The sequence below is a fragment of the Porites lutea genome, chromosome 12 (genome assembly GCF_958299795.1).
Source record: "Porites lutea chromosome 12, jaPorLute2.1, whole genome shotgun sequence".
Classification (NCBI taxonomy): Eukaryota; Metazoa; Cnidaria; class Anthozoa; order Scleractinia; family Poritidae; genus Porites; species Porites lutea.
The window spans coordinates 10226365-10245039 of NC_133212.1; the positions used below are offsets into that span (position 1 = coordinate 10226365).

Below are 18675 nucleotides of genomic sequence, written 5' to 3' on the forward strand. Positions count from 1 at the left end.
AACATAGGTGAAAGTGGTAAAGTCGCGGTATGTGGTGATTGACATGAAAATATAACACAGGAGGAAGTGGAAAAGTTCCGGTATGCATTGATCGACATGAAGTTATAACATAGGAGGAGGTGGAAATATTGCTGCACGTATTGGTCATTCTTAAGTTATAACAGGAGAAAGTTGAAAAAGTTGCGGTATGTATTGATCATCAGGAAGTTATAGTATAGGGGAAAGGGGAAATTGTTTGGTAAGTATGGATGATCATGAAGTTATAACAGAGGAGGAAGTGGAAAAGTTGCGGTATGTATTGATTGACAAGAAGATATAAGTGTTAAGGAAGCGATGGAATACAAACTTGAACGCTTGAACACAACTTTAATCCGCTCGATTTACAATACACACCGATTTACAACAGGTTGATGTACTGCCCTGGAACCCGACTTACAACAAATCTACGAGCGACTAGCAAGGAAGTCACGTGACGTGTTATCTACATAATTTATTCTACTCTCACAGGTCCAGTCTCGCGGGGCTTTTAATGACCCGAGTACGAGTACGACGATGGGCCGTAACATTCTCCCCACCTTGTCTTCCTTCGGGGAGGACAACTCTCTTCTTAGGCTTACGAATAGGTACACTTTTAACATTAACAGAGTTCGCTCGCGGCTTCTCCCCACCGTCAACAGGAACATCAGCTTCACGGGTAACTTGTGGGGCCGCTGCATCAATTTCCAATCTGTGTAAGCGTTGAACAGGCCTGTTGAATACACCTTTCTGTGCTTTCACGGTAGCCGTTCGCACGAGTCCGTCCTTACCAGGATGAACCTTTTCCACCCTGGCCATTGGCCACTTGGTACGCGATACATCATCATCTGAGACCAATACGATATCACCTTCTCGAATGGAGGGGTTTTCCTCTTGCCATTTACTTCTCACGGACAGAAGGTGCAGATATTCTCGTTGCCAACGTTTCCAATAGTGGTTAAGTAGTCTCTGTAGGTAAAGATACCTTTCGACAGTTCTTTTACTAGACTCCTCCAAGTTTTCTTCTTTACTCTCAGGTAACTGGTTAATTGGTCTACCAATTGCAAGATGAGCAGGTGTAACCGGCAAAGGGTCTCTGCAATCGTCGCTCACTGCCGTTAATGGTCGCGAGTTGATGATGCCTTCAATTCGAATTAATAATGTGTTCAACTCAGAAAAGGTGAGAAGTGCCTTTCCAAGCACTTTACGCAATGATTCTTTGATTGCTTTGAAAAATCGTTCCCACCATCCGCCTCGCCATGGTGAACGCTCGGTGATGAATTTCCACGTAATCCCTTTCGACGAGAGCTCAGAATTAATTCGATTTCGATCCAATGTATCCCACACCGTTCGACTTTGAGTACTAGGATCATACAATTTCTGGATTTCCTTGCTTGCAGCCTTAAAGGTTTTTGCGTTGTCGGACCACACTGTATGGCAAAGACCTCTGCGGCTTGTCATGCGACTAAAGGCTTGTAGAAACTCATCAGTGGTAAGGCTGTGTGTTAGTTCCAAGTGAATCATACGAGATGATGCGCATGTGAATAGACAAACGTACACTTTCTGTATGGTTGAACCTTCTTTTACATAGAGAGGTCCTGCAAAGTCAGTTCCAACATGCGCGAAAGCTGGTGAACATGAAACTCTCTCTTCCGGCAATGGGCCCATTTTTTGCGCGCAAGGTCCAACTCGCTGTTTTTGGTAAGCCACGCATCTTCTGATAACACGTTTGACTTCTCGTCTCCCTTTGGTCAGCCAAATTTTCTGTCTTAAGGTTGACAGTATGCCTTCTGGGCCCGCATGTAACATGATCTTGTGTAGGTCTAGTACCATCTTTGCGACTTCGGGATGTCCGTGAGGCAATATTACTTGATGCTTGGTCTGTTCAAGTAGATCAGCAAACTGCAGTCGGCCACCAACTCTTATAACCTGATCCTCTCTGTCATAATACGGGTCTAGTTTGAGAAGGCGACTGTTCTTGGGAAGAGTTTGTCCGGACTTTAGCAACTGGTAATCTTCTTTATAGACCTCTTCCTGTACCCACTTACAACACTTAAGCTCTGCCTTCTTCACTTCTTCTGCCGACAGTTCACTTTCAGAAGACTTACATTTAGTCTTGAACAACTTGACTGCTCTCAGTACATAAGCGGTTACTCGAATCAACTTTAACCATGTCCCGTAACGCGACATATCAATTAACGGCTCTCTAACGACTGCTGTACAACCATGAGCAATTTTCCTTTCCTCTTCGCATACTTCAGAGGAGACAATACCACCTTGGGGCTGAACGGGTAAAGGTTTGTCACTCGAAGACAGCCACCGAGGTCCTTTCCACCATAAGATATTGGCAATCATATCATCACAGCTCAACCCACGCGTCAACAAATCTGCAGGATTCTCCTTACTAGCACAGTACCTCCAACACTCAGGATCCAACGTGGACTGTATTTCTGCCACTCGATTCGCCACGAATGGTTTCCAACGAGAACTCTGACCTTTTACCCAATGCAGTGCCACCATACTATCAGTCCAACACACAACACTAGTCACTTCCATAGGCAAAGTGTCTACAACAAACTTCAACAACCTGGCATTTACAACTGCAGCTAAAAGTTCCAGTCTGGGTAGTGACACTTTCTTGATAGGTGCAACTCGGGACTTTGATATTACCAGCTGCGAGGATACATGACCTTGCTTGTCTGCTATTCTGATGTAAACTGCTGCTCCGTACGCTTTAGGAGAGGCATCTCCAAAACCATGTAGCTCTATCTTAGACTTTTGCGTGATGCCATTTCCGAAGCATCGGGGTATGGTCACACCTTTCAGTTGCAACAACTCTGACTTCCAATGTAGCCACTTTGCTTTAATTTCACTGTCCAAAGGGTCATCCCACAATAATCCTTTTAACCACAGTTCTTGGAAGAGGATTTTGGCTCTGACAGTGAAAGGAGATATCAACCCTAAAGGGTCAAATATTTTCGACGCTAGACTAAGCAGGCTTCTCTTTGTCATTGGATCCGGAGATAAGACAATTCCACCCGGTGCAAGAAATCGGAAGTGGTCAGAGGTCAAATCCCATGAGACTCCAAGCGCTTTAAGGGGTTCACTCGACTCAAACTCCACCAGTGGCGATGAGGCTCTTTTGGCTGGGGCAATAGCATCCATTACGAGCTGTGAGTTACTTGCCCACTTTGTCAAGTTAAACGCCGCTTTACACATGATCTCTGACATGTCTCGTTGAAGTTTCACAGTCGAGTCCACCGTATCGGCTCCTGTTAGGACGTCATCCACATACATGTTTTGTAGAATTTCTTGGACTGCATTTGGGAACAGTTCTGCGTATTTTTTTGCATGAGCATGGACCGTCGAAATAGCAAGGAATGGACTTGAGTTCACACCAAATGTCAGTCTTTGCATTCTATAAACTTTGGGTGTTTCGTTAGACTGTAAATCTCTCCACAGGTAGCGGTGAACGTCTCGATCCTCTGGCGCTAGCTTGACCTGAAGAAACATCTTTTCAATATCTGCTATGAGACCAATTCTGTTTGTTCGAAATCGAATGAGTACAGATGCAAGGTTGGGCTGTAAAGCAGGACCGGGAAGGACACAATCGTTGAGAGAAACACCATCTCCTTCTCGCGCGGAAGCATCAAACACGATTCTGCACTTAGTCGTCGTTTTGTCATCACGGAACACAGCATGATGCGGCAGGTAGCGTACAGTTCTATCTTCATCATTCTCGTTAGGCACTACCTCTGCAAATCCTTTCTCTACATATTCATTGATTGCAGAATTGTAAGCTTTAGCTTTCACAGGGTTATGTCTTAACCTTCTTTCGATGCTTTCCAGACGTCTAACAGCTTGCATGTAGTTACTTTCCAGTTTAGGAGGGTCACGTTTCCACGGTAGTCGTACTTCATAGTTCTTTCCGTCAAATTTCAATCCTCTATTGAAGTCAGCAACAACAACTTCCTCCTCCCGGGAAACAACAGTGTTTTCAGTCTCAGCGATGCCAATAGATTCCAGTTCCCAGAATCTTTTCAAGCTTTTAGTGAGTCCACTGTTTTCTACAACGGTAAGCATGGATGTGGTATACCTTGAGTAACGGTTTACTTGTCCGGTAAGAATCCACCCGAGATGAGATTCAACAGCAACAAGTGACTCAGATGAACTACCTTTCTTGTACAACCCAGTTACGAACGAGTAGTAAAGGTGTGCACCAATAAGGACGTCTACTTGGACGGAATCGCGAGGGTAGGATTCTGCGAGAGTTAAACCTTGAAGATGAGAGTTCTTACGAAAGTCTAACTGCACTGGCCCGAGGGGGTTACAAATCTTGGGAATAGCAAGGGCCTCCATCTCCACCTTGGAATCTCCTTTCGTTGGCGAAAGTGCAAATTTAACTCTCTGCAATCTCTTGGTTTCACTAGTTGTTCCACCGAGCATTGTAACACTTAATAACTCTGAGGGACCTTGCAAGCCAAGGGACTCTGCAATGTTCTTGCACACATATGAACGTTGACTACCAGAGTCTAGCAAAACACGGACTTTCATTTCTTGACCATTGACAGTTAACCTCGCCAGCGCTGTCTGTAGCAGTGTTTCCTTCAAGGGCAATGCCGGTTTAGCTGAAGCTAACCCACTTAAACTGATGTTGGAAGGCTGCTGGGGTGTAGCCACTAACTGCTGACCATGTAACAATTTGTGATGACGGCGGCCACAATTTGCCACAGAACACTTAGGTTGGCGACAAATCTTGGAAAAGTGCTTGTGGTTGCTGGGCTTTAAACAATTGAAACACAGTTTATTCTCTTGAACTAGCTTCCACCTGTCATCTAGTGACTTGTCATTGAAAACTGGGCAATTTGGCGACTCGTGACCTGCCTTACAGAAATTGCAGCTTGGACCAGTTAGCTCGCGTGCCTCACCAAGTAATGCAGAGGCTGTATACGCTCCATCCTCACCACCCATTCGAGGAAATGAAGGCTTTCTTTTGTTATCTCTACCCTTATCAGAACTGCGATTGCTTTGGGTATTGTTCACATTACAACCTCTCTCCCCCGCCTCTTTGGATACAACTTGGCGGTTCAGAAATTTGAAAAACAACTCAAGATCTATTTTATCCTCTTGAGTGTCTGCAAGCTCCAACTCCCATTTTTCTAGTAACTGAGGTGGCAACTTGGTCTCAAAGATGGGTAACAAAATACAACCATGACTCGTTGGATCTTCACCAAGCGCTTCTAAGGCTCTGGTTCTATTCATAAATGTGTCATAAAGATCTCTAAGGGCGGATGCGCTGACCGCCGACTTAGCATCCATCTGGATGACAGATTTCACAAGGGATGAGATTATCATACGTTTTCTTCCATACCTGTGTTGGAGGCAATGGACCGCTGCTTGATAATTTGCTCCAGTTACTTCAAATCCTTCTATTGTTTGTAAAGCATTACCAGTAAGCACTGAGCGTAGGTAAGTAAACTTCTGTACCTTGGGTAAGTCATCATTGTTATGCACTGCGGCTTCAAACTGGTCCCAGAAGTTTTGAAATTTCAACACATCCCCATTAAACTTTGGCAGTTCAATCCTGGGCAATTTAAGACTTGAAGATTGACGACTGTCAGTATGTGTATTTTCTTTTGAAGACTGATGATCTTCCACTTTGGAATCCTTTTGGAGGTATTCATGAGCAACATCGATAGCTTTATCCACCACACGTAAAAGGTCTCCCCATTTGCGAAGTTCTTCTTCTATCATATCCTCCGCGATCAGCGCGACTATTTCATTTCTCAGCTGAAGATATTTCTCTCTATGCACGGTAAGTCTTTCAATTCTCAGCTTTACTTTCACTTTGTTACTGGTACTTTGACTAAGCTCCGAAATTTCCCGAATCAGCCCGTCCATATCTATTTGCAAGGCTTTGGCTTTGCGTCTGATCGAATTAATCTGTTGAATTTCTACTTCACTCGAAGACTCCGCTGACTCAGCAAGATTCATTTCTTCCTTCGACTCTGGTTTGACAACATTTGACTTTGAATCGTCTACCAACCTTTCAATCAAGACCTTCTTTTTTCCAGTAGTTGGTAATCCTTTTTCTTGAAGCAGCTTTCGCAGCTGATCGACTGTAAGTTGCGATAAATCATCATTTTCGGTCTTTGGACTGGCGGCCATCTTATCGCCCACGTGGTGATGACCTTGAGAAGAATTACAAATTTACTGTTCAAATGTCACCTTGTATCCGGCTGTGAAGGACCATGTTAAGGAAGCGATGGAATACAAACTTGAACGCTTGAACACAACTTTAATCCGCTCGATTTACAATACACACCGATTTACAACAGGTTGATGTACTGCCATGGAACCCGACTTACAACAAATCTACGAGCGACTAGCAAGGAAGTCACGTGACGTGTTATCTACATAATTTATTCTACTCTCACAGGTCCAGTCTCGCGGGGCTTTTAATGACCCGAGTACGAGTACGACGATGGGCCGTAACAGTAAGGTAGGAGGAAGTGGAAAAGTTCCGGTATGCATTTATCGACGTCAAGTTATATCATAGGATGAAGTGGAAAAGTTGCGGTATGTAATGATCGACATGAAGGTATAACAAAGGGGAAAGTGGAAAAGTAGCGGTATGTATTGGTCGACATGAAGATATATCATGGAAGATATAGCGTAGAAAAGTTGCGGTAAATCTTGATCATCACGAAGTTGTAACATTGCGGGATGTATTAAACATCAGGACCTCATAACATGAGAATAGTTGAAATGTTGCGGTATGTATTAAAGATCAGGAAGTTATAACAGGAAGAATTGGTAAAGTTGAGGTATGTATGAGAAATCAGGAAGTTATAACATAGGAAGAAGTGGAAAAGTTTTGTTTTTTCTCGAAGGTCTGGAGGTCATAACATAAGTGGGAAAAGTTATAACATAAGAGGAAGTTGAAAAGGTGCGGTGTGTATTGATAGTCACCTTGTCATAAGAGAAAAAAGGCAAATAGGTTTTAATTAATTAGTCATGGAAATTAAGGTTTGATGATTTTTATGTTCCTGACAACAGTTTTGCAGAACGGTTAAGTACTTTAATTTTGCATTAATACAGTTTAGAGGATATACTGGCCTCTGTGAAAATGTCCTTTTCTTCTTCTTTCTTTCGTGAAAGCAGATCCCTTAATGAACTGAGCATACCTATTTTTTTCCTAATTAGGTTTTTCAATTCTTTTTGTCCTATTCCTGACAACTTTATTGAAACTATGCAGAAAGCCTTAAAGCCAAGATGGCAAGGAGATAAGGGGATTTTCAAACCCTGCGTCACTCATTGTAGTCCAACTTATGGGACGGGAAGCTTGACCAAGACATTGGAAAAGAGGTAGAAAGATCGCCCACCCTGTCAAGTAATACCAGGGCAGTGTTTTATTGCTTTCATAAACGGGGATTCATGTCCTTGGGAGCAGTTGCTGTTATATGACACTGGAAAACCGAACATGATTTTGTCGCCAAAATAACTGACACTAACACGTTTGGTGCGCGAATGAAAAGAATTTTCGTCATTATGTGGCAAAAAAAAGAGTTTTCATGGAGGGATGTTGCAAGCAGTTCACAAGATTGTCCTTGATGCCTGTGAAATTCTATAACAAATCCTAACGGTTGACATGTCATAAGAAGTTTAACTTTAATCAACTAGTTAAAAACTTCACTTGGCACTTTTTTGCCCAGTATCCTGTGTTCGCCTGTAAGATAACAAATATTACAGAGGCTTTAATTAAGAATGCTGTAAATGGCCAACAACATATGAACAACCAAGAGCTATTCGGAGCCTCCCAATAGATAGTGAAACAATCCGTGCGAGAAGATTAAGATTTGCTGGCCATTGTGCTCGTCACAATGAAGAGACTGCTTCAAAAGTGCTGCTTTGGGAACCCCAGCATGACCAAGAACTACATACATTGACACCATCAAGGCTGACACAGGACTGGACAATACCAAAGAGATAAGAAATCTGACGCTCGATCAGTTCGTGTGCAAAGATTATATTAGGACGACTCGGGATGATTCCCGGCCTAACTGAGTAAGTATTAAGTAAGTAATATTCCTGTAGAACATGTCCCTGAAACCTTATCCCTTATTAATGTTAACGAACCTTTAAGGATTTGAGGACCATAGTACAGACAACATAAGAAAGATGACACGGTTGATCACATATGTATATTCAAATGTTTACACTGCGTAAGGCGTGATTAGATGTTTCGAGAAATGTTCGATTTTGTGATATCCACGAACTTCGTGAGCTAATAGTGGGAGGCGAATAACATGGAAGTCTTCATACAAATCTTGAATCTGAAAATAAAAGCGACCAATAATTATAGGGACGAGGATCTAAACGCGCGGGTGGATTTAGTGTGAATGTGTTAAGAGAGTAACAAGTGGTTTAAGGGACCAGGATCTGAACGGTAACGCGTTTGGATAATGTTTGAATGTGTTAAGAGAGTAACAAGTGGTGTAAGGGACCAGGATCTAAACGGTAACGCGTTTGGATAATGTTTGAATGTGTTAAGAGAGTCACAACTGGTTTAAGGGACGAAGATCTAAACGGGCCGCAACGAGTGTAGATAATGTTTGACTATATATGTTAAGAGAATATCAGGTGGTACAAGGGAAGAGAATCTGAACAGGCTTCGACTGTAATAGCCTGCGTGGCAGGCGTTCGAAAGGGAAAGGGAAGGGAATTAGGGCGCGAGACCACGCGCGAGCGAGGAGGGAGGAAGGGACGCCTGCAAGGAAACCATTGTTTTCGCCATCCCGTCTACTAATTAAAAGAATAACAAAAATAACGCAACTGTGAATGACTAGCTGTCAAACTTGTCTGGCCGCGATGCACGTCGTATTTCTCGCACTGCTTTTCTTTTGTTTTCCTAAAACAAGAAATCTAAAGTAAAGTTAATGTTAAAAAAGTTCAAATGCGGTCGTCCATTGCCGTTGGGAGATGATACTTTTCAGAACCAGTCGGTAAAACGCCTTTTCCTTCATACGATTCTTAAACTGCTTTTTTCTATTCTCCTTTTAAGCTGATGTCTTCTAACGATGAATTCCCATAGAGAAATCTCATCACGCTTCACTAACGACATACGTTTAGTAACTCAAATGGCGTGATGTTGATTTCAACCAATCAGAAAAAGGTATTAAGTCGAAGATTGACATTTAATTAATTCTGACCAATCACTATTTTTAATCTGAGCTTGAAAAATGGAGAAAACAATAGAGTACTAAAGTGTGACGTCATAAAAATGAAATTTCCGAAATTATGGGATTTGTCAGGATGCTCTGAAAGAACAATGTCCAAGAGGCCTACTTGCCAAAAATGAGCATTTGGGGGCAAATTGTCTCTGAGATCGTAGCCCAGTTATGCTTGCAAAACTCCATACAAACCCTTCTAAATTTTTTTTGGGTCGACCCCCAAAAAAATTTAGAAGGGTTTGTATGGAGTTTTCTGAGTATAACTGGGCTACGATCTCGGAGACAATTTGCCCCGAAATGCTCATTTTTGGCAAGTAGGCCTCTTGAACATTGTCCTTTCAGAATATCCTGACAAATCCCATAATTTCAGAAATTTCATTTTTATGACGTCATTACTTTAGTACTCTATGGCGTCCTTGCAGGCATTCCTTTCCTTTCTCCCTCGCGCACCCAACGCGCTCTCGCGCTCCCAAATTTCCCCTCCCCCTTTTAACGCCTGCCAAGCAGGCTACGACTGTAATGTGTTTGTTACCTGTTCAAGATATTTGTTCTGAACTCTCGCTCGTGCTTCACATAAAGTACACGCCGCACCTATAAAAAAAGCAAATTTAAACCATGGGTTTTTCCCCAACTGTGGACGTATGTAAGTTTACTTCATCGCTTAAATACGTTAAGTTGGACCTTTAGACTGACCCAGGGTACTGGGTAACCGATTTAAAACCCTACGGTTCGCTTTCATTTAATGTTTCGGCAACTCCTCAGAAATCCCAAAATTAAAGATCCCTGTAGCACAAGTTGCATGAGTGAGTTTCGAGGCTGACTTTCTAAACCTTTCCGTTTCCTTTTCTTTATTGAGGGGAAACAAATTTTCACGTCATTCCAAGAAATAGCAAGAACTTGTTTTGGCGGATAAAATCTGATCCTGGCCTTTTCAGGGTGTCTCTTTTGATGACATCACGGTTCAAGTTTGCTAAAATGCACATATTGAGTTATTCAGTCACAGGCTGGCTCAAAAGTTGCAACAACCTCATTAAGCACTTAAAATATCAAAAAGACAATTCTTCTTGACAGCTATACGTGTTGTCCAAGAATTTGACCAACAGATTCGAAAGTGACAACCATTATAACGCCAGAGTTAACGCTGGGATTTGAAAAGACGGGGAGAACTATAATTCCCTAATAACAATTAAGATAAGATTAAGGGTCGTCATACCAGTGTCTTTGTCAGGAAAAACAAGCTGATTTACTATTATGTTATGCGTGTCGATTTCTGACTTGGTGAGTTCTTGCACTAGTCTCTCTGTTTCGTAAAGAGACAAAAATTCTGCTATACACACGCAGACAAATGTTGTGTGATCCTACAAAAAACAAGTACGTATATGGTTAACACATAAAATATATACAGATATCACTGGAAAAAGACTGTTGTCATTGAAGATGAAAAAATAATTCACTTCACCTCAGAGAGTATTTTTAAACACACTTCTCCCTTTAGAGAGACTCTTTTACTTCTCTTTGTGTAGCAAAGGGATTAAATATATCTACGGAACTTAATTATTGTTCTATAGTAAAGGTGATCGTGAGAATAGTCAGCGAGCAAACCCTCTCTCGTAAGGGATACGGCCATAAGGCGAGAAAGCGTGCTCAGAAAGGGATGGGGGAAGAAGGGAAGAAGGCCGCTCGGCTCTCCTCGCCCATTCGGAGGCCCCAAGATTCCCTTAATGAATTGATTATTTGACAAATGAATCCGTTAGTCGTTCCCGTAACTAGTGTGAAACTGAAGTCGGCATTGCTGCATGCGTAATGAGCAGTAAATATTTTACGAGAACTTATCTGTATTTGGTCAGTTTGAAAACTTTGAATGGTTAAAATTGCATCGAAGACATTTACATCAAATTCTGAAAACGGCTGATTACGCATGCAAGACTAAACAGATGGGTCTGAAATCCACAACTACCAACGGATTCAACCTTCGAATAATAAATTCATTGATGGAATCTTGGGGGGTACGCCTAACTTGGGATGACTGTAAAAGTAGTGTTTTATCAGTGGGAATCAATTACCTCTAACTTAAGATCAGTGGGACATTTTATCCTGTTTTCCTTCTATTCAAGCCAAGTTGAGAAGTTCACATTTGGTTAAAGAAAAGAAGAATCAAAATAACACATACTGGATTTTTGAATTGTTCACTGACTTGCTGTATGACAGGTAATGTATCCTCTAGTTTCTTGGTCATTTGATCTGCGTTCATGTCATGAATGCCTAGCAATGACCCAAACTAGAAAAAAATAAGTAAGTAATAATGATGATGATGATAAGCAAAAGAAAAAAATTAAAGAAAAGAAAAAAAGAAAAAGGAGTATTGTACAATACACGTTCTTGATGGTTTCTGTTTACTAAGAGGCGAATTGCGGCAGGGGGTATTTTGCAGAACGCCGAATGGCCGAATGACACTAAAGTTTCGTGATCAAGGTTAGGAAAGTGAGAGGGTCCTATTAGGGTCACTGTACTGGGAAAATGGACCTGAAACTTGATTCGCTCAGTTTCCTAACCCTAATCACTAATCGGCGTTCGGCATTCTGCAAAATCACCCCTGCCCGGGCGAACTGTTATTAAAAGTTTAAGTTTCTGCTGAGAAACAGCTGAAAACCAGCTACTGCGGAGCTTTGTTTGCCTTAAATAATGGGAAATCAAACATGAGAGCTCGACATGGAGAAGAGCCTTACTCGCCCGATTGCTCAGACAAGTACGTACAAATAAGACCTCTGTGAATAGGCAAAAATATTATCGCCGAGTGTGGCGCATTACAAGCTACGCGTCAACTCGGATACTTTTCTGTTTAACACGCCTACTCCTTTTGCTTCTTTGGTACGTAGTAAGAATTGAAAAAGATAACCTGCCAACTAGAATACCTGAAGGTTCGGTGGGGCGCACTCTACAAACAAGGAATACACAACCGGCCATCTTTCCTACATTACGGAACGCTGAATATCATTACCAAACGATAGCAGCGTATGAAAAAAAAGTCACATGGCCTGGGAACTAATTGTATGTGATCCCTAAATAACGTTAAAGCCACCCATTTACTCAGATCCAGACCAACACTCACAAAAATAAAAAATCGATAGTTTTGTGGCAAGATTAGCCAAGAAATGGAAGAGTCTTCGTTTCAGGCCTTCAAAAACATTGTTACAAATGTAATGCTATTATGCATGTAATAATTTGTATATTTTTCACAGATCCCGACAGTTTTCACTCGATCCTGCACGCATATACGAGAACTACGAGAGGGCATAACGCAGTTTTTAAGGTAAATACTAATAAAAATAAATAATTAGACAAAAAATATTACGTAATTCACTTTAAATCGATAAAAATTAATCGTGGATCAGTCAAATAAGTAAAGAAAGAAAAATAAAGGAGTCCCATTCATTAATTGTCCAAGACCAGAAACTGATCTTCTACGCATCAAATAAATTTTTAAATAGGACAAATTTTCCTAGCGGATGGAAATTTTGATGCGGAGCTGTTCCGTTTAATACAGAGTGGAATGGTGATTCCTTTTTTGTTGTGTAGTGTTTTGTGAAGCAGGCGCTAGCCTTAGTCATTTGCCTCCTCTTTTTGAGAGACGGCCAACAAGTTACATATTAGGCGGTTTGGACCAAGCGTAGCGATTTCTGCATCCATCTACGGAAGACGACGCTTTGGAAATTCTGTGTTTAGATAACTCGTAACATTTGTTAAAACTAAATGTTATGCAATCGGCCAGGTCTTGTTGAGCCACGTACACTGTGCCCGTGATAACCAAAGCGAGATCAATAATGTCTCAGCTTCCAATTTTTGAGCCGGTGGTGAGACCCGCGCTCTCACCATTTGCACAATTTCATTTTCTTCTCTCCGCCCTCCCAACCCTAATATTTAACCGGTCATTCTCGCCCGAGCTTCTGCGATACACATATTTGTATTTGAGCCATATACCTGTGATATGAATGGTGCTATACTGTTCTTAAGAGACATAATCTTTCCAAGAGACTTCTCAATAATAGATGGAAAGGCCAGCAATCTAAGGGTGTGACCAGTAGGGGCTGTATCAAACACAACAACACTGAAATCCATTGTGTTAACCAACCTGGTGAGAAAAAGCCAATTGATTATATCAAGAACAGTTCCATCTTGGGTCTACTCATAATAGTCTATACACTACCTCATGACTTCTGCAAAACTCATAGCCTCATCAATTCCTGGAAATGCCCCAAGAAGCTCTTTCACCATGTTCTTACCCATGGACATAACATCTACAGGAACGTAATAATACAGTATAATAGTTTACTTGTTACATATTGATAGTGGTGATGATAAAAATAATAAGGATACAGCATTGCTCAATAACTGTCGATGAAAAATAAGAGTACAAACATATCTGTTAAATGTATGAGCACTTTACTATTCCAGAATCTAGGAAATAAAAGCAGGTAAATTTGCAAAGACCCTCGCCAAGAATCAGGTCAGAGGAACATTTTGTATACATGTAAGAGATATCCAAAGAAATATAATTTATTACCCAAATTTATAGAGATTTGTATGTAGATGCCATGCTGGTGTCCATCTGGATGAGCACCAACATGATGGCGGAAACCAACAGGAACATCCGTTACCGAGTTTTGCTACAAAAGCATGAATTTATTCCTTGAGGAACTCATAAACATTAAAGTAATGCTTCTTTCTAATACATGAACTGTTTAGATAGCAAAGTTCCCCGGGATAAGTCACTTTTTAACACACATGACAGCCCTCTCAGCCATCATGTAAATGTCATGTCACATGAAAGCTTAGATCATCAGGCGTACTCTATCACAAAACCAAGAATGACTTTGAAGCAAAAATTTGTTTGAAAATTAGTTTTCAGCTGCTCTCATGCATTTTACATGAATGTAAAATCTCAGTAGAACACTTAGATAGTTTTGTAGTTTGAATTATAGGGACACCATGTGAAAACCAACAATATTGTGTTGTGGAACCTGGAAATAATGAGGTACATTTTATACCTACAGACTGGTAAACGGATGTTAGTTGAAATGAGGCTACTCCATACTTTTTACAACTAATGGGTAAAAGAATGCCACTTGTTGTTATACAGCTGTACCAAGGTTTTTCTTATTTACTGGGATTTATTATAAAAGATTTCCACCGAAGGAAATGAAGCCCTTCCGACTGATAGCAGGTCTATTCAAAAATATTTAGAAGCACAAAGACCATCTTTTTCACAATAAGGGTGATGATGTACCTGTACCTGATGATGTACTGTCCCTTGAAAAAGTACATCTACAGTAATTTTGTTTCCCAAAACGGGTGCAATTTCACGGCTGTTGTCAAGTGTCAAGAAACAGAGATTTTGTGTAAAAAGGCATTAATTTAATTATTTTACAGTGTACCTGGTTCATCAAAAACATCATCAGGAAGATGAGAAAATCCAATGTTAGGGTCTATTTCCTGCAATGGTATTTAAATGAAAATTCATTTAACATTCACAATTTTAAAGCTTTTTTAAAGCAAAAAAATTGTTTATTGTACTCTGCTTCCAAGAGGACTATCATGGTTAAGTATAATGAAAAGATGAGAAATAATAATGAGAAATCCTGTTAACTAAAGAAAATTTAAAAATAAACACTGTAATATAATAAATATTATTTTAGTGTGATATTCACCCTTGTTTCGGGTTGGCCTGTATTGATAATACAGTTGCACCTCAACTTGTGACCAGTTCTTGCAAGTAATCAGGAATCACCCATCATGAGCAAACTATCAAATCTTGGCCCCTTTAGACGGTGACATGGAAGCTTTGAGTCTAGTATTTATATAGGTAGTTATGCAAAAGATATTCACATGCCCACCTCGTGGAGGCTTATTCGAAAACCAGAGGGGTAGGGAGGAAAGTAAGTAGGAAAATATGAAACTAAGCTGTAATCTCCAGAGGAGTGGTGTCTGTGTGTATGTATGTTGGAAGGAGGGGTGGGTTCAAACTATATGTAATTAACCTCCATCATCCCATGAGAAAAAGAAGGTTATTACTATGAAGAAACAAATTTTTATACTGATATGATCTTAGATTTTGAAGACAAACTTAGCAGTTTACTCACACTCACCATAGCAAAAAGGTTGTTACAGCCTTTCACTTTTGTAGGAATGTTGCTAAATTTTTGATCAAATGCATCTGAAATATTGTGAGCAGGATCTGTAGAAATTATTAGTACACTTTCTCTTGTTTGGGCTAGCTGAAGGGCAATACTACAACTGAAAAAAAAAGAAAAGGGTACTGCTTTGTTAAACTGAACAGCACACAAAGCTATCTCCTTGATACTGTATGTCTGAAAGAACAGTGATGTCAAATAATTCTTTTCAAAGAAAGCTTGATCTAAAAAGGTGCCAGCTTTCACTCAATGCTGCTCTCAATGCTTATAAACAACAGAAAATAAAAATTAAACCAAGGATAAAATTGAACCACAACAGAGATTTGTATGTAGATGCCATGCTGGTGTCCATCTGGATGAGCACCAACATGATGGACGGAAACCAACAGGAACATCCGTTACCGAGTTTTGCTACAAAAGCATGAATTTATTCCTTGAGGAACTCATAAACATTAAAGTAATGCTTTTTTCTAATACATGAACTGTTTAGATAGCAAAGTTCCCCGGGATAAGTCACTTTTTTTTATTATTATTAGTACACTTTCTCTTGTTTGGGCTAGCTGAAGGGCAATACTACAACTGAAAAAAAAAAAAGAAAAGGGTACTGCTTTGTTAAACTGAACAGCACACAAAGCTATCTTCTTGATACTGTATGTCTGAAAGAACAGTGATGTCAAATAATTCTTTTCAAAGAAAGCTTGATCTAAAAAGGTGCCAGCTTTCACTCAATGCTGTTGCAGTATTGACACTCTTGTTCTTACAAAATTAGTTTTTTTTCCTTCATGATTTGGTCCTTGGTAAATTATGTGCCAGTCTAGGGCTTGGAAAAAATTGATTTAAAGCTTGTTCTTTGCGTAAGCAGCACTCGCATTTTACTCGCCCAGGGCCACTTCTTACTTGTCTTACTTTATGATTATTATTAATAGAGGATTATTTAATTGTCTGGACCTTTGCCCATTGGGCAATGAAGCTTTAAAAGTTACTTGCAAGCCTCGCAAGCAAATCTAGATGTCCCGGACAACTGGACATGAATTTTTTTAAGCCCTGCAAATCTTGATGCAAAAAAAAAAACCCTCAGCATCCCTTCCCCTAACCAAAATTCTGTTAATCTTAAATGGTTGAAAAGGCTGTAACTGTCTCATTACCAAGCATAAAAAAAAACATGAAAGTTGATTTATTTTGCAAAACCAGAAATCACAATTTCAAATGCAAAATTAGGGCATTTTGATCACCAAATCTACTGAGGACATACATCATGGCCAGAAATCTCGCACATCAAACTTTGTGCGACTTACATTCATGCTGTCACGCAATGGTCAGAAGCCGTTGGTTTTACAGTGAATTCTGGGCTCATAATGTTTGGAACGTTCAAGTGGTTAAATATTTAGTTGTTTGCGGAGGTCAAACAAAAGCCACTGATCCAAAATATTGCCAAAACGAGAAATGGCGATGAAAAACATATGAAATAAGCTTTCGAATAAGAGGTTTTGGAGAAAATTTGGATGATTTTTGGCCAAGATATTGTGGAAAGAGGGTCTTTGATTACAACCATGTAGTAGACACGCTTTTACTAATAGAATTAACAACAAATTCTTAAAACATAGGAAGGAAGAATATGCATTTTTTCAGAGGACAAAAAACTCACAAAAGAAAGATAAAACTCTCAACTTGAAGTTTTAAAATGAACATCTGAGAGTTTTCCAAAGAAGGTCTCTTAATTAGCAAAGAAAAGAGGTTAATCAAGGCAGCAGTGCTCCATTTGCAAAGAAGACAAAGGTAAGTTTTTGGAATTTTTATTTCCATTCTGGGAAGTGCAAAAATTTGAAGATAGGAGTTTAAGTTTGCAAAAAATGAGATTTAAAGAATTCAACCTTTCAGTCTCAGACTGAACAAATTGTCTAGCTATACTGAACACCATGCTGTTTCACCATTATTTTCCTTATCCCACATTTCTTTATAAATTTCCATTGTAAACCGTTGTCTGCTGCTTCTGTGCATGTAAGAAGAAATTTAAGTTTGGCCATATGTATTAATATTAGCCTTACGAGAACAGAAATTTGCACAAGACTGCCTTTTAATAATTATTTTAATGCCTGGGAGGTTGCTTACAAGAGATGTGAAAGTTTCGATCTGACGGGGGCATTATTCTATGGTCACTTGGATTTTTCTTCATTTTCTTGTACAGTTTGGATGGATGTATAACTTGACATTGCAGACACAAGGTGCAAAGAACGTCAGTTTTACAGCTTGCCATATTTAGTGGGCAAGCTGTAGCTAACATGTACTAGCCAAAAATTCATTTCAACTAGCCCCAAAAATGTTTTGATGAGCAGGATTAATTACACAGCTCTTATGTGATTTGAATTCCTGAAAAAACTTCACTTGCCCGTTGGGCCTGCAAGTTAAGAACCAAATTCATGAACCCAATAACAAAATCCACTAGTCCCAGGCTATAAGGCATTACTTTCTTTGCATGCTGTGACGTGAATGAGGGAATTATGATCATGATATAAGTACACTTCCTATAATAAGAAAATTACCACACAGCCCCACCTATTAATTATGCAGGCATTTCGATAAAAGATGTTGTGCTCCCCCGGCCCATGGCCAATGCTATTCCCAATGAGGCCATGAAAAAAAGAGGCCGTTAAATTAAATAATTAAATCAAATAAAGATTGAATATAAAAATCTTTAAAAATGTAAAAATATTAAATACAAATAAATAAATAAATAAATAAATAAACAGATAAGAAGCTAACACGTTCCTGCTTGTAAAGAAATAATTGTTTTAACTACACCTTTTTAATATTCTCAGTTGTGCTATTTTCTCACAAACTGAGATCCTCACCGAAAAACCGACGACATCTGGTAACAAACTTTGACTTAAGACACCTATTCATTCAAACAAAAATTGTATACAGACAATAAGCTCACATATTAAGCTTAATTTACAAGGAAAATTTAAGCTTATTTTTGAAGCATAGTATTAATGATTTGACTTAAATTTGTACTACTGCTTATTATCGTGGCGCTAAATATATTTTCTTTGTGGAACACATTGAAAAAACCTCATGACTAACCTACAAGTTGTCTTGCCGACACCTCCTTTTCCGCCGACAAAAACCCAACGCAGCGTTTTCTGATCGATTATATTTTTAACCGTGGGTTCGAGCGCTTCGAAATCGTCTTCGACATCAGCAGTCGCCATGTTGAACGTGAGTATTCATTCTGTGGAGGA

General features: G+C 39.9%; 2 protein-coding genes across 2 annotated transcripts; both read right to left on the bottom strand.

Moving 5' to 3' along the window:
- Window positions 1–501: 501 nt before the first annotated feature.
- LOC140953692 (uncharacterized) lies at window positions 502–6183 on the bottom strand. Its single transcript, XM_073403098.1, has one exon. The coding sequence runs from the start codon at window positions 6181–6183 to the stop codon at window positions 502–504; it is 5682 nt and encodes a 1893-aa protein (XP_073259199.1).
- A 1486-nt stretch (window positions 6184–7669) lies between these two features.
- On the bottom strand, window positions 7670–18664 carry LOC140954011 (ATPase ASNA1 homolog). The gene is made up of 9 exons (XM_073403399.1): window positions 18518–18664; window positions 15392–15539; window positions 14681–14738; window positions 13453–13543; window positions 13227–13377; window positions 11419–11526; window positions 10462–10606; window positions 9781–9839; window positions 7670–8351 (listed from the first exon to the last, which is right to left on the bottom strand). Exons 1-9 carry the CDS (start codon window positions 18643–18645, stop codon window positions 8232–8234), a joined length of 1008 nt encoding a protein of 335 aa, XP_073259500.1. The 5' UTR covers window positions 18646–18664; the 3' UTR covers window positions 7670–8231.
- Between the last annotated feature and the right edge of the window lie 11 nt (window positions 18665–18675).

Excerpts from the sequence above, each read along its gene's own strand:
- LOC140953692 (XM_073403098.1), bottom strand. The coding sequence starts at position 6,183 with ATGGCCGCCAGTCCAAAGACCGAAAATGATGATTTATCGCAACTTACA.
- LOC140954011 (XM_073403399.1), bottom strand. The coding sequence starts at position 18,645 with ATGGCGACTGCTGATGTCGAAGACGATTTCGAAGCGCTCGAACCCACG. Across the intron at positions 15,540-18,517 it reads GTCGGCAAGACAACTTGTAG|TTGTAGTATTGCCCTTCAGC; the intron begins GTTAGTCATGAG and ends TTTTTTTTTCAG. Across the intron at positions 11,527-13,226 it reads TAGCACCATTCATATCACAG|TTTGGGTCATTGCTAGGCAT; the intron begins GTATATGGCTCA and ends ATTTTTTTCTAG.